General features: G+C 50.7%; 1 protein-coding gene and 1 long non-coding RNA gene across 2 annotated transcripts in view; one reads left to right on the top strand and one right to left on the bottom strand.

The window, feature by feature from the left end:
* LOC135454057 (uncharacterized) overlaps nucleotides 1-24,433 on the bottom strand; it is a 59,380-nt gene that overhangs the window by 14,563 nt on the left and 20,384 nt on the right. The gene's annotated exons all lie outside the window — the stretch shown is intronic.
* GRIFIN (galectin-related inter-fiber protein) lies at nucleotides 12,608-22,333 on the top strand (the record flags this gene model as incomplete). The annotated part of the gene is made up of 4 exons (XM_064726010.1): nucleotides 12,608-12,658; nucleotides 19,585-19,664; nucleotides 19,755-19,917; nucleotides 20,333-22,333. Coding segments are annotated over 4 exons (459 nt in total), but the record flags the coding sequence as incomplete, so codon positions are not given.

Below are 24,433 nucleotides of genomic sequence, written 5' to 3'. Positions count from 1 at the left end.
CTTTGTTTCAGAGGGAGAAGAGAGCAAAAGCAAGAAAAAGAAAGAAAGGAAGAAGGAGTTGGGAGCGGGATTGTTCCTGGCCTGCAGGTGTGTGAGTGTAGGGAAGGCAGGAGAGCCCTGGGCATTAAAAGCTTTCATTGCAGGCTGCCCACCTTTGGCTGTTCACTGCACACTCCCTCGTGGGGTGTTGTGTTCCTGTGCCCACAGGCAGAGTGCTGTGCTCTGCCCTTTTCTCTTTTCCCCATGCTCTGCCCTTTTCTCTTTCCCCACCATCTGCCGTGGCAAATTCCCCCGAGCATCTCCCGCCCTGGCGTAGAGTTTCAGCACTGTGTAGAAAACAAGAGGGAGAGAAACCCAAACCCCACCTGTAACAGCCTGAGGAGGGACAGGACCCAGCTGTGCCTGATGCCCATCTCAGTGTCCTCTGGCCTCTGCTCTGGGGGCACTGGGTGATGCTGGGGCTGCCTGTCCCAGGCTGGGCAGGGGGAGGATGGGGAATGCAGGGCTGTGCACACACACTGGGATCCTCTTTCCTTGTATGGCTGGGGCTGCTGGCGGCACAGTCTCCCCCTAACCCCATTGTTTCAAATTACAAAGCTGCCCAATCCCACTGAGCCACCTCAGATCCGAGGCAAGAGCCGGCAGCTGCTTTGAAATCCAGGCTGGAGCACACTGTGCTTCCAACAACAGCTGGGCTCCCTCCTCGTGGGGCACAGCACCCCAGCCGTGGGCACCAGGGAGGGCACTGAGAGCCTGCACAGCCCTGGGCACCAGGGAGGGCACTGAGAGCCAGCACTCCTCTCTGATCCTTGCCATGGAAAAAGGGAAAAGGACATTCAGACCTGGAGAAAGGGTCCCACAGCCTCCAGAGCAACCAGCACCCTCCTGTGCCTTGTGCGGCCATTTTCCATTTATTTTCCATTTCTTTTCCATTTCTTTTCCATTTCTTTCTTTTATTTTTCTTTTCTTTCCATTTCCTTCTGGAGAAGTCCCTGGCTCCTGCTAAGTGATACACAGGGACTGATGCATTTTGTATCCCCAAGCAAGCTGGTCCATTTTCCATGGCACATGCCAGTGGCTGTGTCATATCTCTCCTGCAGAGTGTCCAACTCATTGACTCCTGAGAAAACAATCATGGGAAAAGGTCTGCAATCTATGCCAAGTTTATTGTCCTAAATTTGGTTTAAACCCTTCTGCGCCCATCAGTGCCTGCAGCACACTCTCCTGGCTCTTGGGCCACTCAGCCCTGAATTTGAGACACTCTGTGGTGATGGGAGCTGGGAGGGTGGAAGGGGGGCACTGGGCTGGCTGTCCCACAGGCTGATCCAATTCTTCATGCACAGTTAACTCCTGCTTGGATGGTCGGGAAGGAGAGCACAAGGCCATGGCTGGGACAAACTTGGTCATGCTCAGCCACATTCCTGCCTTCAAAAGGGTCCAGAGAGCCTGGGCCTCTGTGGACAAGGGCCCTGGGAGATCACATTACTCGGGGCTTTTGTAGCCTTAACAGCTGTGACAGGGGCAGCAAAAACTATTAGAGTGCAGGGCTGTGTGTGTGAGAGGGCCAGGGACCAGCCTCCCCAGCTCATGGGGCATTAATCCCCCAAACAGATTAATGATGCTCAGTGCTTTGAAGAGCAGAAAAGGAGATGGGACACTAATTGGGGAGATCAGCAGGACCAAAGCTGGCACATGCTGTCCCCAAAGCCCCAGACAGGGGTTGGAAAATGAGCTTCTCCCCTGGGGAGCTGCATGGGGAGCTCAGCCTGCCCCAGGAACCACAGGACAGAACAATGAAATCTCCTTTGGGGTGTCCCACTGACCAGGAAGGGGTGGCAGGGACCAGTCCCTGCTTCTCAGGGATTGCTGAGCTCCCACTGCACCCTCAGCTGCGCCAGGAGCTGGGTTCAGCCCTGAGCCCTGGCACACCTGAGCCATGAGCAGCCTGGACAGATGGGGGCTGTTCATGGAGCAGAGCAGCAATGCCAGCCTGAGCCCGTGCTCTCCTGTCCCTCCCAGCCACCAGCACACTCCCCACAGCCCTGAGGGAAGGAAAAAGGCCTTGTGGGGGCTGCTGGGCAAAGAGGAGAGGATTTGTCACCACAAACCAGTGAATCCATGTGGGAATGCATTGGCTTCCCCATGGGATGTACCTGCCCACACTGGTGGGGCTGCAGGAGCAGCCTCATCCCCAAAAGCTGTGTCCCACCCTTCTGGCTGCTCCAGCCTCTTCACTGGGGTCCTGCCTCCCTCTCCATGAGCATCACAGCAAGCTGTCACCTTCCTGCAGCTCCTGACAGGGATTGAGCTGATGGTTTCCCTGGGCTGAGATTAAAGAATGTGTCAGGAGAGTGGCAGCAGGGTGCTCTGAGGGCTGCTGTGGGTCCTTCCTTCACCAATTAGAAACATGCAGCCACCAATAAGTTACCTGCTCTCCCCTTGGCACCTGCATGAGACAGAAGCTTTCCCTCAGCCCAGCTTTGATCAACCAGCACTCTGCAGACACTTGGTGGGAAAAGGGTCTCTCCCCCTCTCCAAGGATCCAGGGTTTTTATTTGCATTCATCATCCTGGACGTGATTAATGCTGCAAGGACTGCTGGTATTTCCTCCATGCTTCTCCTTTGCAAAGGGCTGGCACCAGGAGAGCAGGCTGAAAGGCCTCCTGAGCTAAAAAGCACATGTCTGCATCATGTACTCTGGGGCCAGGCTCCCAAGCTGGGACAGCAGCAGACATCGGTCTCTGGATCACAGATGGCCATGAAACATCCTTCTCCGAGCTGCCCCAGCCCCCCAGCCTGCCTGCCTTGCAGCATCCAGACCTTCCCAGCCCATTCCCTCTTCCCAGGGAGGTAGGAAAGCTCCCAGGACCAATTTACCCCATGTGGGCAGCAGGGAAAGCATTTAAGCCTTGGAGGTGTATCAGGGCCACTGCAAGCAGCAAAGAAAAATAAACAGGCACAGGATCTCCCAGCAAACCAGCAGCCCTGGGAAGAGAAGCCACAATCCCCCAGTGCTGGGTGGGTTTGTTTGGCTCTGAGCATCATTTTCTCTGAGCTGACACAGGTGGAGCAGCAGCCTCCATACTGGATACAGAAACCCATCCAAAACCTGCAACTCTGCTGTCACAATTCCTAAGAAATTTTTCTCCAAACTTACCAGTCAGTGGCTGACAGGCTTTGCCACTGCCTCAGCCCAGAAATGCCTTCCAGACAGTTTGGGTCAGGGCTGATCTGCTCACCCCTGATTACTTCCCATTTCTCACCAAGAGGCTCAAACCACCTGCAGAGATGCTCTGGATGTGAAGGGGCATTTACAACCCAACAGACTTCTGCAAAACTCTCCTCTTTGCACCAAAATCCCAAAATCCCTCATCCCTTCATCCCACAGTGCGTCAGTTCCCCATCCATGTCACAGACATCTTTTTCACTAAAAATCCTTTCTTTAGGATTTTCTCTTCTGGGAAGCTGAGGCTTCAGAAAAAAGAATGTGAACAATGGTTGTCTGCTGCTGTGGAATGCAACAGGTAGATTTTTGATTGGGCTATCTTGAATGTTTATAATTAATAGTTAATCAAGGACTGAGCTATCTCAGACAGAGTCTGAGAGAGCTAGCTTTGTTATCATTTTTTTTTTCTTTTCTTAGCGTAGCTAACTTCTGAGGAAACTTTTTCCTTTCTTTTTCTTTTTAGTATAGTTATAATGTAATATATATATCATAAAATAATAAATCAAGCCTTCTGATCATAGAGTCAACATTCTCATCTCTCCTTTCACCTGAAAACCCCTGTGACCACGGTGACACATCCCTGCTTTGGGAATGTTTTTCCCAGGGGAACGGGAAGAACTTTTGTGGACTTTCTCTTCCTCCCCTGATGCTCTGGTGTTTCATTTTTACCTGACTCCCCTCTGTGTCCCCTGTTTGGATAGAACTGTGTCCATCTCCTCCCACTGAGCTGATGAAAGACTCCCCCTGCACATCCCCTGATGCTCCATCACAGACAGCCCCTATTCTGCAGAACCAGGAATCCGAGCGGCTGCTGATGCTTTCAGGCTCATCTAACGACTTCCAGAGCCTTAATTTAATTTAATTACCATCCCCTTCTTATCTTAGTCATCCTGCCCGTGTTTATAAACAAAACACTGACTCCCTGCCCCACGGCTGCAACCTGAGCGCGGCACCTCCCATCTGCACAGCCCATCGCATTCCTCTGCCGGCGCATCTGCCAGATGTCCGCAAGGAAGCCCGTGCAAGCCGCGACTGGAAAGTCGGCTCGGGGAAGATGCTGCTGCATTAAGCACTCGGCTTTCATCTCGCCCCGAGCGCCTGCTTTGCTCCGTGCCCGCGGTGAGGAATTTGGGTTGAGGTTCCGCAGCCCGGCTCTCCTGCTGCGGGTGGTGCTTCCCTCTGCTGCCGGCTCAGCCCCAGCCCTGCGCTCGGGATTTGTGTGTTCCAAGCCTGGCTGGGTGGTTTTGGGGAAAACGGGATGATGTGAACGGCCAGGGTGGTGTTTGTGAACTGCTGCGCTGTAAATGTTCAGCAGAGGACACAGAATGCCAGGGATCCTGGGAGTGCCCGGCTGAGCCATGGCCACAGCTGTCACAGGGGTTACACAGCTCCAAAATGAGCCCAGAACAGTCACTCCCTGCTCCAACCCCCTGCTCCTGGGAATGTTGGGGGTCCCTGCCCAGTCTGAGCATCTTTTCCTGTGCCATGGATGTGGGGTGAGTGATGGTGCAGCTGACTCCACCCCTACGCCGTGAACTTCAAGGCCCTGTTTTTGAGGTTCTCCCTGTTTCCTCTAAAGGATGTCTATCCTCAAAATATGTTTCTTCCCCTCCAGGGAGTTCTGACAATCTCAGACACGGCTGGAGAGAGAGATGGAAGTCTTCCAGCAGAGCTGTTGTTTGGTGTCTCTCATGACGTTGATTTTCGGTCCTTCTAGAGCCCAGAATTCCTTTGATTTTCAGTTCTTCAAGAGCCCAGGTTCTTTCCAGTCTGGACAAACATTGCTGAGATAACCTGACTGTTACAAAGGTGAGTGAGCTCCTGCTAACCAAAGAGACTCTCGTAAACACCAGAACAAGGGACTTGGCTCGGATCAGGTGTAAAAACAAACTTTGGCGTTGACTTCAAAAGGCTGGGAGTTTAAAAAGCAGTTATGATGCAACCTCCTTTGTATGCAGGCAGAGATGGCAGCCCTGCAGGAGGGCGGGATGGGCCCAGGGGGGCATTTGCAGGAAATGCTGCAAGCCCAGCGTGATTCAGAGGGGGCAGGTCCAGGGGAAAGGGCAGCCCACTCCCGTGTTTGCCTTCTGCCTCCTCCAACATTCATGAAGCTTCAGAGGGGGCAGATCCAGGGAAAAAAAGCAGCCCACTCCCTGTGTTTGCCTTCTGCCATTAATGGAGTTCTGAAGGGATGCCACAGGAGTGGAGCTATGGGGGAGGAAAGAAAATATCTTGTTCTGTTTTCTCTCTTTGCTGCCATACTCCAGTTACCCCCTGAAATTCCCTCTGCAGCATCCCCTGGCTGGCTGCAGCCTGGCAGAAGTGCAGAGCATTTGCTTTGCAGAGATGTGGTGGGGCTGGGGTGAGCCACCAGCTTAAAGCCCTGTGCTGGGAAGAGGTCTCAACCAAAACGTAAAAATCAGCCCTTTCCCCATCACTTGGCCTCCTGACAGATTTACATCCACAGGGCAGGCTCTGTGTCTGGCCACAGTTTGTATCTGTTGGCCCAGAACACTCAAAATAATTGGTGCCTTCTTGCAGAGACAGCAGCAGTCACTTTGGGCTGCTTTGTTTGTGTGACCTGATGCTCCCACAGCACATCCCAGCTCCCAGAGGTCCCTAATTCATTTTCATGGTGGTGGGTCCAGGACAGCCACACATCCCTGGGACCAAGGGATGCCAACAGCACAGCCACAGCCAGTGGCTGACAATATCTGTTCTAAAGATGTTTGTTTATGCCCTGAAATTCAGCCTGAAGCTAAGAGAATGTCCTGGCATCTGCCATCTCAGAAGTAAAAGACATTCTGGAAAGGTTCTGGTGTGTTTGGTTGGGTAAGAGCAAGCTGAAGTTTATTAGAAGGTAATTCTTCTGTTAGGCTGATGGATGAATCAGGAGGACCAGGATCCCTGGCAGTGCTGTGGGGGTTTCTGTGCTGGAGGTCAGGTCACAGCATGGATTTAGGGGAAGATTGGTTCAAATAATTGCAAACAAATCCCTTCCCAAGAACTGCAGCCTCCACATCACCCTGTGTCTTTGGATGGACATGAGCAGGGGCGGGCTGAAGCACCAGCTCATGGAAGGGAACTGAATGGGTCCCCTGCAGCACCCAGGGAGCAACACTGATGGGAGCTGACACATGGGACCACAAACAGCTTGAGGAGACCACACACAACCGTCTCCATGTCCGACATCACATTCCCTGTGTGTCCCTTTGGGTAAAATAGATCAGAAAGCCCTCTAACCCTGTGGCCACAGCATTGCTGAGCACAGGAGCAGGGGCAGAGCACTCCTGCAGAGCTGTTCACTGGCAGGAAGGACACAGGGTTTTCCTATTACAGCTCAGTCATGGGACTAATAAAGGCTCTTTAATCATTGTACACACACGCACACAAAGGACACTCAGAGCTGGAGTGCAGCAGCAGCCAGCACCTGGCAAAGTCATTACTGGCCAGCTTAATTTATTTCTAATCTGATGCTAAGGAAGAGAAAAAGTTAAATGCAAGCTGCTGCTAAGAGAAGAACTTGGCCCATGTTGGAGGGAAGGCTGTGATGGAGGTGTGAGGAGTGGATAGGGAAACGGAGGCAGAAGAGGGTGCAATACATAGACATAGATATATAGATATAGACATAGATTAGATAAAGATATAGATATAGATATAGATATAGATATAGATATTGCACCTATACCTGGTGGGATGACCTGGTGGGGTGCAGTGAGGAGCCCTCACTGTTCTGGGTTCTGAGGGGGTGCTCAGGTGTGTGGGTAGGGTACAGCACACACCACATCCCTGTGGCTGCTTCCCTTTGCCAGGGGATGGAAATGAATATTTCAATGAAACCTAATTTCTAGGTATGAACTGCAACTGCCCTGGAGCTCTCTGACAAGGACCTTCCCAGGTATGCCTGAGCTGGACTCAAAACTGCCTGGGTTTTACTTAAAACCTGTGTCCAGACTACTGAGTTTAGTGGAAATTGGACCTGCCTGGACCCCATCTCCTCAGGCTCCCCATCTCTTTATTTCAGACATCCACCAATAAGTCTGGCTGCAATAAAACCTTATCAACCCATAAAACTCACCCTCCCGAGCACATGTTCTGGTGGCAGGATACCAGATAAGGGGTTCAAATACAGGAAACCACAGAGGGAGTTCAGCAGCAAAGGCACTCGAGGGAGGTCCTGCACAAACAATGCCCTGTCTGTGCCCTGAGCCCATCCCTGTGGCAGCAGCCCATGGGTGCTGTGGGGTGGGATGGAGGTGGGGTAGGTGCCCCATGGGTCACCAGCCCTTTCAAAAGGAGCTTTGGATCCCACCAGGATTCCATCCAGGCATGCCAGGGCAAATGCAGCCAGTGCTGACAGCAGCTGCTGAGCCTGGGCTGAGCAGTGAGGTTACCGGAGGGAATCACATCTGCCACAGTCCAGTGAAAACTTTTCCCTTCCCTTGTTTTTTTTAAATTTTTTTTATTTTGTTTCTTCTGGAATAACACATAAAGTTCAGCAAACATTATTCACACATTTGTGAAGTCAAGGCTGGTATCCTCATGTCTGACAGCAGCTTCCTTGTGTCCTTTCTCTGAGCTCGGAAAGATCAACCCATCTGAAAGGAAAATACCTCAGTGACATGTTTACTTTTTTCACAGCTTGTTTTCTTGCCTGGATTGGAGAGCCTGAGGCCATCAGTGTTTAAATCTGGGTTTAAAACCCAGAGCCTGTTGTGGGCTGGCAGGTGGAGGCACAGCCACAGCATGCAAGAATCCCTCACCCTGAACTCCCAAATATTCTCTACAAAAGTCAAAGATTTCATTGCAGTCAGTGCAGGGGGATGGGTGTTCCACTCTCCATTTGAATTTTTCAGATGACCTTAGTGTTCATTCCAGCCCAAAGTTATACCCTTTTGTATTCATTCAGTTGATCTTATCCTATTTTTCCTGTTAGCCCAGGAAACCCTCTCCCCTCTCAATCCTGATATTTAGGGATATCATCATCCATCAGCCAAAACTTTTCAATATATAGTGCTAAAATAAATAACAAAAAACGATACAAATTAAACTGAGCTTCTCCACCCTGTCTGCATAAGCAACATTTCCAGGCCCTGAATCACTTCTGAGGCACTTTTCCTGGACACTCCCAGTGTGCCACCCTTCTCTTGGCAAGGGGACACCAGAGCTGGGACATGGCCCTCCCTGCTCTCACCCCATTGTCACAGCCACAGGAAATGCACCCTCCATCCTCAGCCCACCACAGCTGATGGGACACAGGCAGAGCTACTGCAGTGAAATCACAAATTTGAGGAGCCTGGATTACCCCTGAGGCATTACAGAAATGTTTTCATAGGAGTCCACTGAAATAAGTCTCAAAGTAATGGTTCTGCCATGGCTTTCATTTTTGTTTCCAATAAAGAGGTTGTCCCATCCTATAAATCACACCTTCCCTTTTCCTAGAATCTCCTTGTGGTTGTACTAAAAAAGGCAATTCTGGCTTGTACCAAGTTGAGTGATCAGGTTTCTTTTTAGCAGCTGTCTAAAAATGCTACCAGAAGGGTTTTATTTTTTCCCTTAACAGGTAAAACCGGGGAGGCTCAAGCACCAATCACTTTGCAACCCCTCTGTGAACCCCACACATTTTCCCAGGACAGCTGCACCTCCCAGCCCCGTTTGTCCTCCCATCAGGTGAGCTCTGATTTGCATTGTTAGAATTTATTTATTTATCTGAGCAGCAGACTCCACTCCAGCCCTATTTGTACCACGGGCTGATGCCAAGTCAAACCACACAACCAAGGCTGTGGCATTGACAAGATCCTCTTTATCAGTCCAATGGAGAAATGGAGATGTTAGCAGAGGTCTATTTTCATCATTTTCTGGGCTTGGCACCAGTTACACCCCTCTTTTAATTAACTACATGTTGCTTTGTATTCAAAGCCATCTCAGTATTCCAGCAGTGAGGGATGCCAAGCTGGCAGCCTCCAAATAACCCAAGGGGCCTCGTTGCCCTTTACAAAATGCTGGCTTCTTCTTGGAGCTCCTCCCACAGCCTGAATTTAGGAGCAGGCTTTGGGACTCCAGGGTTTGGGACACCAGGGTTTGGGACGCCAGGGTTTGGAACACCAGGACACCCAGGGTTTGGGACTCCAGGTTTGGAACACCAGGGTTTGGAACACCAGAACACCCAGGGTTTGGGACTCCAGGGTTTGGAACACCAGGGTTTGGGACACCAGGGTTTGGAACACCAGGGTTTGGGACTCCTGGGTGTGGGACACCAGGACACCCAGAGTTTGGAACACCAGGGTTTGGAACGCCAGGGTTTGGGACACCAGGGTTTGGGACTCCAGGGTGTGGGACACCAGGATACCCAAGCTGCCCTGCAGAGCCCCATCCCTGTGCTGATCCAGAGGCACGTGGTGGTGTGGGGGGGGTCTCAGTGTCCTTCCCAGCTGTTTTCCTTTGTGAGTGGGGTGAGGATTTGAACTCAGCCCATCCCAGCGTGGCTCCCAAGCATTAATCTAACAGGGTGCCTCTGTTTCCATGACCCTGTTTCCACCCTCAGCATTATGCTCCACTCCAGCTCCATGAGCTGTTCCAGATGTTTTGGAAAACCCCTTGCAGTTGGGTAAAAGCTCCAGAAAACAAGATAATTTCTCCCATCAGAGAGATCTGAAGGAGGAGGAGGAGTAGCAGCAGAGGATGTGAGGAGCAGAGTCATGGCTGGATAACATCTCCCCAGGCTACCATCCACATCAAGCACAAACCAGGATTGATGAAATGCTGAGGCAGGTCAGAGCTACCACAGATCTCTCTTGGAGATGAAGGCCAAACCCCTGCAGTCCTTGTCCTATTCCATCAGTGGGAGTTTTGCCCCTGGCTGCAGCAAATGGCATTTCTCTCTGAGCCTGAGGGGTTGGAGACACCACCAGCCATGGCAGGAGCAGGGAAGATGGGTACAGCACATTCTGGAGCTGCAGCTCTGTCCTCAGCTCCTCAGCGTGCCTTGGCTTCTCCTGAGCTGCTACTGAGATGCAGATGGGATTCAACCCCAATTCCCAGAGCTGCTCTGTGAGCAGGAAAGCTGCAGCCAAAGTGTGGGTGGGTCTGGGTGGAGCCTTCTGTGGATTAAACCCCTTGCTGGACCCCTCCATCCCCCACACTGTGCTCTTCCTGCCAGTTTGTGTCCCTTCCTCTTGCTGAATCCTTGCACTAACAAATGTTTCATTCACAAAGCATCCCTTTACCTCCCGTGCTGAAATTCTCATGCTCTACTTACTCCCATCCATAACTATATAGACTCAAATTACATATAAAGCCAGCACCAGAAATAGAGAGGGACTGAATCAACAGCCTGGATTCAGCCTCCACCCAAGCCAGGAGCTGGCTGCAAGCTGGACCTGCCTCCAGACTTTGTGGCTGGAGCCCATCTGCAAGTCTGAAAGTCAAAATGAAAATAGAGAAGAAACCAAGCAACATGGCATCTCCTGGTCTTGACCACAGGCTCCCTAGGGGGAAGGGCCTGTTTGTTTGTCTCTAGAACAATTTCACTGTCTGTGAATGAGTCTTGCAGCAGGAAGGGGCAGAGAGAAGCAGAGCTCTCAAGGGGAAGGTGGGTTTGTGGCTCCTGCAGCCCCAGAGGAGCCAGCAGCAGGATGGGCAGCAGCAGACATGGCTGTAGGGAAGGCCATGGTTTCCCCTTGTGACAGTGGTCACAGGGGTTTTCAGATGAGGGAAGAGACGAGAATGTTGACTCCATGTTCAGAAGGCTTGATTTATTATCTTATGATATATATTACATTAAAACTATACTCAAAGAATAGAAGAAAAGGTTTCATCAGAAGGCTAGCTAAGCTAAGAATGGAAAGGAATGATAACAAAGGTTTGTGTCTCAGAGAGTCCAAGCTAACTGGGCTGAGATTGGCCATTAATTATAAACATCCAACATGGGCCAATCCCAGATGCACCTGTTGCATTCCACAGCAGCAGATAACCATTGTTTATATTTTGTTCCTAAGGCCTCTCAGCTTCTCAGGAAGAAAAATCCTAAGAAAGGATTTTTAATGAAAAGATGTCTGCAGCACCCCCTCTTCATTCCTCAGCACTTCTGTGAGCCCCAAAATCTCAAAAAAAAGTGGTGCCATTGGTTACCACCTCCTTGGCCCCTGCCTGGTGTGACAGCAAGGCAGCTGCTCCTGGGCAGTGGCTGGGGAGAGGATGGAGGGAAACAGGCAAAGGAGAGAGGCAAAGGCAGCTCCTGGCCCCTGGGCAGGGCAGGGGCTTGGGGGGCTCGTGGTGCCTCTGGTCCTTTCCAGTCCCACCCTCACCCTGGGACCTGGGAGCTGCCACTCAGCCTCTGCTGTGTCTCTCACTTTGAGCTATCCCTGTCACATCAGGAAACAAATGCATTTGGTTCCCCAAACGGGAGAGGGTTTTTTTGTCACCGTCGTCATTTTTCTAGTTTCGCTCTTTGTTAGCAGCTCTTCCTCTTCCTCCCTGCTCTCCAAAATAGCAAAAAGCTGCATCCTCCTCCCCCAGCTGCCTCTTGGAGGTTGCTGCAACAGCCAGCACTTCTGCTCAGCCAGCAGCAGCAAAGGTCAGAGCCCTTTGGAGGGGACCAGTGCTCCCAGCCCAAGGGTTTGCTGGCTGGGTGGCCTGAGGCAGGTATGTGTGGGGTCCTGCTGGTACCTTTGGATGTGTGCCACACCCTGCCAGGCTGAAAATGTCCTCCCTGTGTCATTCCACCTTTTCCCAGAGCCTGGGATGGGGAGTGGACCCTACATCCCTTCTGCTGCTGTCACTGTCCCTCTCTTGCAGGGCAGTGATGAGCTGGTGCCTCACTGCCACAGGACCAAGAGAAGGAAGCAGTGGTGGTGCAAGGAGTGGTCAAATACTCAGAGGAGGAGGGAGGACATGCTCAGGCTCCCAGAGCTGCAAGCCTCTCACTCCCTAACCCTTTTCATGACCAAACCCAGAGTTCCTCCCCAACAAATGCCTCCAAACCCCCTCTAAGCTCCCTGGTGTCTCCTTGGGGTGGGGTTCACACTTCTATCACAGCTCCAGAAACCCAGCATGATGCCATCTATTGTGTCCCAGCACTGACCACCACTGATCTGCCTGGAGGGAAAACTGCTCATCGTGGTTGGAGGCAGCACCATCTGTGCCACCCTGATGGATGGTGGCCCTTGGACACAGCTCCTGCTGGGAAGGGGCTGAGCTGGCTCTGGCCTTGGCACAGCTTCCTCCTGGGTAAGTATTATTTGCACTTCTCTGTGCCTGGGAAAGGTCACTCAGGGCTGGGCAACTGGCTGCAGGAGGCTGAGATGTTTGTGATGCTGATGGTTTCATTGTTTTCTTCTTTTTAGAGTTTCTCTGCCCCCTTTAGTGCCAGTCACCGTCTGACCCCAAACTGGACCTTCTGTAGGATGCAGCCTGTGGGACAAATGTTTTCAGGTGTGATGAGGACATGAAAAAAGGGCATGGAAAAGTTTTTATGATATCAGAATCTATGACTCCTTATGTTAATAAATCTCAATAGAAAATGGTGAAAAAGCAGGGCTACACAAATTCCAAAGCTCCCCAGGCCTGAACAATCCTCACAAAACCTGCCAATAGCCAGAAGGCCTCCAGCACACGGGAGACACCTGTGGCTGCTCCCTGAACGCCAGAGCATCCCTAAAACCTCACAGGTTGCCTCCCTCCCTCCCTCTTTCCAGTGCTCCAGGCTCTCCTCTCTCTGCATGCTCTCCAGACCCACCTGCGGGCTCAGGCTGGGCTCCAGCCCACGCGCTGCTCGCGGGCACGAGCGAGGCTTTGGGGTGTGCAGAGTGCCCTGCCTGGGCCGTGCTCAGGCCTGCTGCCACGTGGGCTCCCTGGCCAGGGGCCTGGCACGGGGCTTGCAGCAGGAGATGGCTGTGCTGCTGTTTGTGCTCGCAGCTGAGAGCAGGAGCAGAGCACACGGCCAAGCTGCAGCCCCTCCAGTGGTGTGCATCGTCCTCCCCCTCTGCTTTGGGGCAGTAAATCATTCAGCATGGAATAAGAGCTGCTCAAACTCTGAGGAAGAATGGCTCCCAGAGACAAACCTCACCTGGGAAGCCGCTGGGAAGCACTTCTGAGCTGGCAAGAGTTAGCAATGGGGAATGAAGGGGGGTTTGACAGTGCTGATGCTGCTCCTCAGGAAACAGGGACTCAACGTAAAAGTGAGCAGGGAGAGTTCATACATAACCTCCCTCCCCCTGAGGATCTGTCATTGCTGTAGCTCTGAGCCACCGTGGAGGGACAGGCAGCACACCCACACACTGACTGAGGAGCACGACGGGGCCCAGTGCCAGCTCTCCTCCTCCTCCATCAATCACCAGGAACAGGGAGACAGATGTCTCTTGAGGAGTTTGGAAGGTATCATCAAGGAGCAGGATAAATCAGGTCCCTGAATATACAACAGGGCAATTATTTACAGATCATCAAATATTGGCTCTGAAAACCCCAGGCATCAAACAGCAGCCTGTGCCAGGGGGTGTGTTCGCCTTCTGCCTGCACCTCACAGAGCTGGAGCAATGGGATCAGCACCAGCCACGACCCAAACACAGCACTCCTTTCCAGCTGGAGTCACTGGTGAGGGCAAAGAGACCTATTCTGACATGGTTTTACCACTTTCTCCCTGGGGAATTGAGCAGGTCAGGTTCACCAAGCCTGGCAGGATAACATACAGCAGGTATGGGTACAGACCCACTGGGATCTGCTGCCTGCAGGGATGTTGTGTTGTAGCACATGTGGCTGCCCCAAGCCAAAGAAGGAGGGGTAGGTACAACCTGATCTCAGCCACTCTCAGCCTCAGGGCTTTGACCTCTGGAAGAGCCTGGTTGAGTTTCTGGCTGGGCCTGGCCACCCCTGCCAGGAGCAGCAGCAGTGGCAGCAGCCGTGCCTGGCGGGATGCCCTTATAAGAGCAAACTCGAGCTCCCAGTCATAAACGAAACCCTTCTCTTTCATTTACTCATCTGACCTGGCAGTGCTGGGACTGATAATGCTGGTTTCCTTTTAAGCAGAGGCCAGTCATAAATAAAATAAACCAGGCATGCTTTGTGTTTGCACTCCTTGCCTTTCATCCCCGCTCCTCAAAGCCGCGGAAGGGAAGTCCTGAGCGGGGAGCAGGAGCTGGGCTGGGGACAGCAACAACTCCAGCCTTGGCCTCAGCTGCACTTTGTGGCTTCATGGCCCTGTGCAGGGGTGGGATCACCTTCCCCTTTCCACCCAAAGAGCAATGAGAGGCAGAGACTTCACTTTTCAATGAGTCTCATTCACAGCACTGTCCAGGACAGAACCAGGCTCCTTTTCTTACCATCCACAAGAATAAAAGCAGAATTCCATAGCCAGCAGCTATCAGACAGCTGCTGGGGGAGAGAACATGCCCTTCCCTTCCCCAGCACCAGTGCCTGACTGTGAGGGTGATGGGACGTGCTAACAGGAGGCCAAAGAATGGAAAGTCTGACAATCACTCGTTCCCAGAAGCTGCCAGCACCGAGGCCGATCTCGTTAGCAGGGCTGACCCCAAATGAGTGGCAGGGGGCTCAGCTGGAGCCCAGCAGCGTGTGCCAGGGTGTCAGCTTCCCCTGTTTCTCTTGCCACCTCTCAAGGTGTGATGTTTTCCTTCAGTGCTCTCTGATGAGCTGCCTGGGGATGCTTGGGCTGAGCAGCTGCAAGGGGCTCCTGCCAGAGAGCCTGGGGTCTCCTTACAGCAGGGATGAGAGCTGCAGGCTGAGCACTGACTCCTGTCAGAGCAGCAGCAGGTGCTGCATCAGACCCTTCCAGAGTTAGAGGAGAGTTAGAGTCAGAACCATGTGTGAATTTTGTTATAATTTACCTCGAGGATTTGCCTGCACTCTCCAGCCCTCTCCTGGCCAGTTCCATAAAGCACAGCAGTGTGAGATCACAGAAATAGAGAGACACCACAGTCTGTGGTGCCAAGGTTTCACTCACAAAGGTTTTATAGGTATTTTCTCTCCCATTCACAGCATCTAGCCCTGGCACAGCAGTGACACGGACAGTCTCTTGTAGACAGCAGAGCTGGAGAGAGATCCCAGGTTATTGCAGAGCCATAGATCTGGGGGAAAGGGAATGAGGGAGAGCCAGCAAAGCAACATCCCAAACCCTTCCTGGGGTCACACATTCCTAAAGCAGCATGGCCAGAGTACAGGCTGAGCCCTGTTTGCACAGGGGACTTTTAGGAACTGCCTCAAGAAATGAAATGGCTGCAGAGAAGGTGTAAATACAGCAGATCAACAAGGCTGGAGAAGCCTTGCACAGAGGTGTACTCTGGGGAAATCACAGCCCCTGATTTGGTCTGGGAGGCCTGCCTGGATTTGGGGTGACCCAGACTCACCCTCTGAGAAGGAGCTGAGCCTGCCTGAGCACAACCTGCTCTGCAGTGCCCAAGCCTTACCCCCATCCACTGATATCACTAACATCATTATTATAAACTGGACACACTTATTTAGCTTGCAGACCCCTCCTTTCCTACACACAGGACAGCAGTTCTGTTTGGTTCTGCCCACCACCACTGTGAGTATCTCAAAAGCAGCCCTGTGTACCTACAGTCCCTTGCAGGCAGCAGAAATGAGCAAAGAGTGATGATTTGGGGGCTGAAAACACAACATTGCGTTCAGGCCATAAGAAGGGGAAAGATGCAGCTCGGCAGATTGGAGACACCAATGTCCATCATCCTTCAGCCACTCAAGGAGGGACAGAGGGATGTCCTGTCCCTGTCCCTGTCCTTCCAGCACCGCCTGGGCACCTCGGCTGCAGCTCAAGGCTGCCTTGCACGTCCCAATGCTGCCATCTGTAGCACAGAGCTCTGCTCCCAGCACAGCAGAGCCTGCAGACACCAGGGCAGAGCTCAGCTTCACAAGGTTTGGCTTTGTGAGAGTCCAAATGGGCAAATCCTGCCCTGGGACTTGGCATTTTCAGTCCCAAGAGAGGCTGTTGGCTTTTATGTCTGTTGAATTGCATTTTTAGTTGTCTGACAAGGGCAGAGCCTGGAATAGTAGTTATCATTCTGCTTATCTGCTGGAAAAAGAAAAATTAAATAATATCCTACACTGTGGCCTATATATTAAGGGGGGCTTATTCCACAAAAGCCATGGATTCCTGTAGGACCAGCCAAGGACCATCCCATCCTCCCATGCATGCAGAGATGGGGACAGTGCTTCATAGTTTTAAGACATTTACACTATGGGAAGGGGGGGCATGCACAACCATCCCTCCCTTCCCTAGCTTATGAAAACACCTCATCACTGAAATTCATTTCAGCATTGCTCATGTCTTGGTGCATTTCCATGTCAGGAAATATTGGACAAAGGCTCGCTCACCCTGCTCCCAAATCCCTGCATTGTCCCCAGCAGGGAAGGGAAATGCAGAGCCGGGGTGTGCTGAGCTCAGCACAGCAGCATCCCGGGGCACCACGAGGGGGAAACGTGGCTGGGACAGCGCTGGCATCAGCTCATTTCAGGTCAGGCTGTGACTCACAAAGAGAGAATAAAGGAAACAGGGAGAAAAAGCAATCTCTGATGGTCAGGGTGTAGCTGAACCCTGTCGGACGCACCATTCCTCCTCTGCCACCTCCCTTCTCTCGGGACCTTGAGGTGGATGTGACTGCTGGTATCTCGCTCAGCTTTGGGAGTCCCCATCCTTCCCTCATGCCTCACACACATCAGACCCTCTCGGGTTGCTGTTGTTAATTGCTGCCCCAGATGTGCAGGATATCTCTGCTTCAGCCCCTGTAACTGAAGAACGAGTCTGGACTCTTCACTTTTCGGTCTTGAGGTTGTTTATTAATTCTTATCTATAAAATTTTCTTTCTGCCCAGCGGAGATCTGCTCAGCAGGGCAGCCACAAGCATTCTGACGGCCCTGAGGTGGTATTGCCTTTTTATACTACAAACTATGTATATCATATTTACTCTTAATTCCCAATACCTATTACCTATGTTAGACAGTGCACTTCTACTCTAAACCAATCCCAAAGTGCCAACATCACTGCAGAAAATGGAGAACAAGAAGGAGAAGGAAGGCTGGACATGCCTAGATTCCTCCATCTTGTCCCCATAACCCCCATACCAAAAATCCTAAAATCTACATTTCCACCCTGTGATCATTTTGTGATTACACCATTCAAACCTGTGTGACTTTTAGGTCCTCATACACAGTTGGCAACTTGCTCCAAGGGTCAAAATCAAATCCCCAGGTGTTCTGGGCAGCATGCCAAGGTCTCTGAGCCCCCCGACAGGGTCCTCGACACTCTGGACACCTGGAGGGAAGTGCTGAGTTCGGATCAGACCCCTCTGGAGCACAGGGCTCCATCCTGTCCCATCACACAGCTCCTGCTCCAGCACCAGCGGGGCCGGATTAACCCGCACGCCTGACCGGGCTGCCCTGCTGGGCTCAGCGGGATTCCCGCTCCCCATCCCGGCCGTGCCCCGGCTCTGACAGCACAGCTCAGCCCCCTGGGGATGCCAATCCCCGCACACGTGGGATCCTGGCCAGCAGCATCCATAAAAACCCCTCTGTGCGTGCCCGGGCTGGGCTGTGGGGCTGGAGAGCAATGGCACTGCGGGTGAGCATGGGGACAGGGTGGGGTGACAGAGATGAGTGAGTCTGACTTCTTGTTCTTAGAAGGCTAATTCATTATTTTATGTAATATTATATTATATTGTGTTATATTATATTGTATCGTATCACATCGCATTATTAGAATGCTATACTAAAACTCTACTAAAAGAGAAAGGATACAGACAGGAGGCTTAACAAGAATGATAATGACAAACTCGTGACTCCTTCTAGAGCCTTGACACAGCTGGACATGATTGGTCAGTAAGTTAAAACAATTCTCATTAAACCAATCAAACAATGACCAGTTGGTAAACAATTCATTAAGTTAAAACAATTCCCATGAAACCAATCAATGACCAGGTGGTAAACAACCTCCAGGTCACGTTCCAAAGCAGCAAACACAGGAGAAGCAATCAGATAATTTTTGTTTTCATTTCTCTCTGAGGCTTCTCAGCTTCCCAGGAAGGAAATGCTGGTGAAGGAATTTTTCCAGAAAATGTGACAGTGACAAGCATGGGAGTGACAGTGGGTAAAGGAAAGTGGAAGAGAAGGGTCAGACAGGTAGAAATCTTGAATAACACAGGGGTTATTGCTCCTGTCTATCAGTCTGGTCCAGGCTACTGCAAAAGTGAGTTTTGTGATACTCAGTAATGATCAATAGGACAGATTTTCACCTAGCAGCAGAGGGAACAGCTCTTTGCTGTGTGTGCTGTGTCTCTTGCTGAGGTTGGTGTAATGATTATAAACTAAGGGTTGAGGCAAGGTGAACCTGAGTGCTGCCAGGTGCTCTTTGAATCCAGAACTCATCAGCTCCAGCAGCTTCTGTGCCTCCCAGGGGTGAAATGTGGTTTGAGCCTTTCAGTGCCCATGTGTGGGGTCCCAAAACTGCCCTCCTAAAGTAGCCAGGCATGCAGGTATGAGGTTGGTCATTGCTAACCGCTGCCTAAATGTCTCAGCTCCTGCCCAAAAACATGCATATCCCAAAAAAGCATTGGAAATAGAACTTGTGACAGAGAAAGAAACAGGGGAATTGAAGTCCTGAGCTACAGGAAGGAGAAACAGGCAAACTGGCAGTGGAGATGTCAAGGCTGGGAAAATTCTCCTAATGTGAGCAATAAGTTTGTGAGAGGGGATGCTCAGAAATGCAAGATCATTAGAGTACTAAAAAAAAAGGGGGGGGGTGAAATGGCAAGAACTTCTCATTAAAATGAGTTATTTAATAAAACTATGAATTATTCAAAAAGGAACATTTTCCAGCTCATTTTATGCAAATTTAACCTTGGAGATGGGCAGAGCACGTGGAACAGGGGCTCAGGCAGGAACTTTTGGGAAAAATCAGCCGTTTAACACTGGATGAGCTCAGGCTGGATGTCACTTTACACCTGTTCCTCTGCTTCAAAGCATCACTAAGTTTTCTACTTCAGATTTTGTATTGCTCAGGCACAGAGAGAAGCAGAACATCTTTGTGTCCTGACAACAATGAAGGCATTCAAGTTCTTCTTTTATTTTTTGCTTTCTGATCCTGCTCATCTCTTTACAAAAGACCTCGGGGACAGCAAATCCCACCTCATCAACTGGGTGTCATAGAGACTTGATTTCTTATCAGTTGAGAGTCTCTGGGATTATTTAGGAGTGGGAAAAAGACTGGGATAGAGAATGTGCTTGTGTGGGGAGGGGAGAGAAAGAAGATAACAATGAAAATGAGAGAAAGAAGTGTCAGGGCTGAGCGGGGCAGTGCATCTCTGCCACCTTTGCCGTGTTCTCGTCCTTGTCTGCAGTTTGAGGCTCTGCATCCCGAGGGGATCTGTCCTGGATGGAGCATCGTGGTCAAGGGTGAGACCAGCTCCAGTTCAGGCATGTAAGGAATGCTCTGCTCCCGGCTCCCCTGGCTCACAAGGGCCAGAAGCATCGTTCCCAGCTCTCCATCCCTTTTCTCTCACTGTCACAGGTTTGAGATTAATTTGCTCTGTGATCCCGGGGACCAAATCGCTCTCCACTTTAACCCTCGCCTCTCCAGCTCCAGAATTGTCTGCAACTCCTTCCTCAACAGCCACTGGGGGCAGGAAGAGGTTAACAGCACCTTCCCCTTCAAAGAAAAGGAGCCCTTTCAGGTAACTCTGTCACCTCAGGTGTAACAGGAATAACCCAGCCAATACTGGGGTGCTCCCCATTGCCTTTCCTGCCAACACCATACCCAGCAACATCCCCTCTCTGGCTTTGTCTCCTGTTAGTAATCCTGTTAAAACCTGGTGATTTATACCCAGCTCTGGCACAGCCATGCAGAGCTTCAGCAGAAATCCCTGGATGCTGCATTTGTTTTCAATTTGGGCTTTGCATTGCCACCAGATTTTGTTATCATGAAAGGAAAAACACAGTTATTCCCTCTTTTTGCCCAGAGTGGGGGTGAGCAGTGTGTGTGTCAGCTCTGGCAGGATTTGAGGTGGCTGGGCAGATCCAGCATCTCCCTGATGTGATAGAAGCAAGGTTCAGTAAGGCCACATGAGCATAACACAGTGTCTCTTTCAGGTTGAAATCTACTCTGACCAGGACTATTTCCATGTTTTCATCAATGAAAACAAAGTCCTGCAGTACAAGCATCGGCAGAAGAATCTCTCATCCATCACCAAGCTGCAGATTCTGGATGATATTGACATTTCTTCAGTGGAAATCACCAAACGAGATCTTTACTAGAGACCACAGTTGGGGCTCTCTCACAGACCATTCCCCCTTGAGATTCTGATTCAGCCAAGGATCATTTCCTCCCCATTTCCAGGGAGATGGCCATGTGTCCGCAGAGTGGAAGGGATGGTCATTCCCATCACCCAGCCACATTGCTGACCACAACCCAGCCCATCAAAGACCTTCTACAGCTCAGAGTGCTCAACAGAGTCTGTAGGTCTGATCATCTTTGCTGCACTTCAAAATCTGTCTTGAGCAGTCTGGACGCCTGAATGTTACCTTAGAAATTGTGTTTGCCCAAGAGTAGTGTGTGCATGAGCCCCAGTCCTCAGCTGGGCACGTGGGGAATGTGGATGTTAGGGGTGGGAAGGGATGTTTCTTTCCAGGAGCCGGGGAAGAATGACACCAGATTTGCCAATAAAATCAACCAAGGGAATCCCTGCTGAGACATCCCTTCCTGGGGAGATCAATCTCGTCCTTCCTTCCCTGCCAGTCCAGGCACCTGGCATGAGCAAGGGCTGGAGGACACTGTTGAGGTCTGTGTGATTTTGGCTCTGGGAAAACACTGCTTTTTTTTGAGGGCTAATGCAAGGTGAAGGTCCCTGGCATGCAGAACAGTGTGATCAGATTCAGCTTGCCAGGTGTTGCCAGGAATTCCCTTCACCAGCTGAGAGATGTTTGCTCAGTTCTACCCCTGCCAACTCCAGGCTCCCCAGACAGACCCCAGGGTGATGCTGTGTGTCAGAGAAGGGCAGGAGCTTGAGGAGGCACATAAAGGCACATGGCTCCTCCACCACGCACCAGGAATGCAGCTGGACTCCAAACAAAAGGAACTGAGTAAATCTAGGAATTTTGATAAGCTTGGAATGAACAGAGTGCCCAGGGATATGCATGGATAGCCTCTGGCTTTTCTTTGCTTTATTGCTTTCTTTTCTCCCCCTTTTTAGTTGTCTTTAAAAACAACCCACTTATCCCTTGCACCCTCTTCTCTTTTTCAGCGTCTTCCTTGTAGCACAACATATCTGTGACTCCTTGACCAGACCACAGCAGAGTAAAAGTTGTTATTTTCACTTTGTTTTAATTACACGCATCATAAACAGCACAATGTCACAGTGTTAAATCTGAACAGAACTTATTCCAAAAATGCAATTACAGCTGCCCTCTAATCACTCCTTTGTTCCTCACATATAAGACAGAGCACATTCTTGGATGGAAAAGGCAAAGATGGTCCTGCCCTGCCAGTCCTTTTCACTCAGGAGAAATCACTTAATAAGAACTCAGCCCTGATCCATCCTCGCCTTTGGATGAGATCTCTGAAGGTTGCAGCTTTGCTCCAGCCTTTTCTCTGTGTTCTAATTTGCCATTCCCGGCACTTCCTTCTATTTACAGTTTCAAGGATTTGTGAGGAAGAGGTGGGTGTAGAAAACCACAACACACGATGCCATAAACCTGACATTCATGAACCTGTTAAGGAATTTGCAGTGTTTTTCCAGACTGTCAAGAGCACTAATGGGAAACCATCCTGTTCTTGTAGCAAAGGGCTCATTGGGAACACAAAATGGTGCCAAATGGTACTTTTTTCCCCTCCAAAAAGAACAGAAAACATGTTTTGGAAATGGCAGGGTCTGAATGGCAAGTCAGGAAAGTTGGTGATGGTAAGACTTCCTCTGGTCTGGAATAAATCCATCACTATGGGACAAGAGAGTTGACCCAAATTCTGGGTGTTATGATATAACCCAAGGCTTCAGCACACTTTGCTCTCATGGCCAAGCCTTCAGCAAAACAGGCACAAAGGCAGACAAAGCCAGGCCTGCAGGGATCTCTGTGTCATCCATCTGATAGTGCTGAGCAGCATTTGAAAGAAATTGTCCTCTCTGTTTGTGCATTTTTTTTTTGGGTGCTGATAAAGACAGATCATTTTTCATGGAGGAAAAGTGATGAAATGATTTATAAGGGTGATACTTTGTACTTATATGGCCACCAGCTGCATCCACAGCCCCTGCTGCAGAAACATCCCACGATTTCATTGTCCCCCAGGAATGACCACAGACAAAGAGGGCAAAAACATTTCAAGTACAAATAAATAAAGAGATGCCACAAAAATCAGGCAGAGGCAGAGATTATGCCCTGACTCCTGGACACATCCTCCCCAGCTCCTGCCAGCAGCTGATCTCACTCCATTGCCATCTGCACCAGGAGAGCCCAATCTCTCCTGACACATCCCCAGCCCTGCTGCTGCCTCCAGGGCTTTATCTGCTGCCTCCTCCAGCCACAACACAGCCAAGGGTGGAGGGGCAGAAGAGCAAGAGAGGTCTGGGAATCTACAGAGCCCTGCTGGAAGCAGAACTTCAGGGCTGGCTGTTTACAGATGTTTTGCAGAGTTTTATGGAGGATGAGACGTCCTCCAAGTCTGTGACCCTCATCTGTCCCGTGAGGAAAAACTCCAGAAAAAAATTAAGCCTTGCAATTACAATGGTGAATTAAACTCTCTGGAGCAGCCTGGCACACGAGGCTTGCAGGGAGGCATCATGTGCTGGCACTGAGGGGATCAAAGGGGACAAATTAATCTTTTTCCACATTTCTATCAGCTTTCCTGTTCATGACTGGGGGGAAAACTGATAAAGACAATAAATAAAGACAAGCTCCTGCCCAGGGTGTTTTAAAGGGGAAGGGGCTGCAGCACCTGTTGCATTCCACAGGAGGAGATAATTATTGTTTACATTTCATTTCTGAGGCTTCTCAGGAGAAAAGAGCCTAATGAAAGCATTTTTCATAAAACATGTCTGTGACAAAGCTCTGCATCTTTGCTGTGGCCAAGTTCTGCAGAGGATCCAGCTGGAATGTTCCAGACAGAACATTGCTGTGGGATGGGGCAGGGACTGTCCTAGTCAGGATCTGCAGACAAAGCAGCAGTTGCTGCTTGTGTGGCTCACACAGACCAGGAAGGGACACCTGGAAAAGAGAGATGTGTCTCAGGAGGCAAAGCTGACAGAAGTGATGGCCTCCCATGTGGGCTCTCCCTTTCCCACCATTCTCCTCATTTGGAGTGGATCTGCAGAGCTCAGAAACGCTCTGGTTCACCCCCAGATCAACAAGGAGAAAGTCAGGCTCATAATTCCTCATGCTTGAGCTGTGCTGGAGTTCCAAGGGCCGAGGGCCCCTCTGGCAGTTTCACAGCTCTCCTGGGAGCATCTGCTGATGCGTGAGCAGAGCTGCTCCTGGGTGTCCCTGGCAGCCCTGGCAATCCCCACACACCAGCAATTCCCTCACAGGATGGTGTTCCTGACAGGCCGGGCAATGTCCACACACCCAGCAACTCCCTGACAGCCCTGGCAATCCCCACACACCCAACAATTCCCCCACAGGATGGCATCTCTAATTTCCCCCATTCCCCAAGGGCTGTTTTCCCAGCACAGAAATACCTGCTACAAGTGCAGACCTTATCAGCAGTGACTTTCTGCACTGCATCTCTGAGTCCCTATCTAAGAGGCTGTTTATTCAACCCTTGTGGGCTGTCCAACTCCTTAAATGCTCAGCAGTCACAGGTGTTTGCTGGCAGGACTGAGGAACATGGAGAGAAAACATTCAGCCTTTTGCTGGAGAGTGTGAGGAAAATAAAACAAGAGGAAAGAAGAAGCAGCTCTGAGTTCTGGTGGGGAAAGGGAATTTCTGAGGCCACAGGCAGCCCCAGAATGCAGCTAGAAGAGTCTCTGCAGGAAAGCAGAGGGGTGTTTCTTGCATTGCAATTAAAAAGAGATTTAGAAAGCATTTTAACTCAGCATCTCCATCCAGAGCCAGCTCAGACAGAAAAGCTCACCTCCCAGCCCTGATTTTGTATGCATGGTGGCAGGTACCAGCTCCAGACATGAAAGGCTGGAGAGGGATTATTTTCTGAAAGAAAGGCTCTGATCTAGAAGTTGAAGAATTGGAAACTGATGGTATCACTTT

Source organism: Zonotrichia leucophrys, chromosome 14, assembly GCF_028769735.1.
Source record: "Zonotrichia leucophrys gambelii isolate GWCS_2022_RI chromosome 14, RI_Zleu_2.0, whole genome shotgun sequence".
Taxonomy (NCBI): domain Eukaryota; kingdom Metazoa; phylum Chordata; class Aves; order Passeriformes; family Passerellidae; genus Zonotrichia; species Zonotrichia leucophrys.
This window is presented reverse-complemented; position numbering and strand designations above follow the sequence as displayed.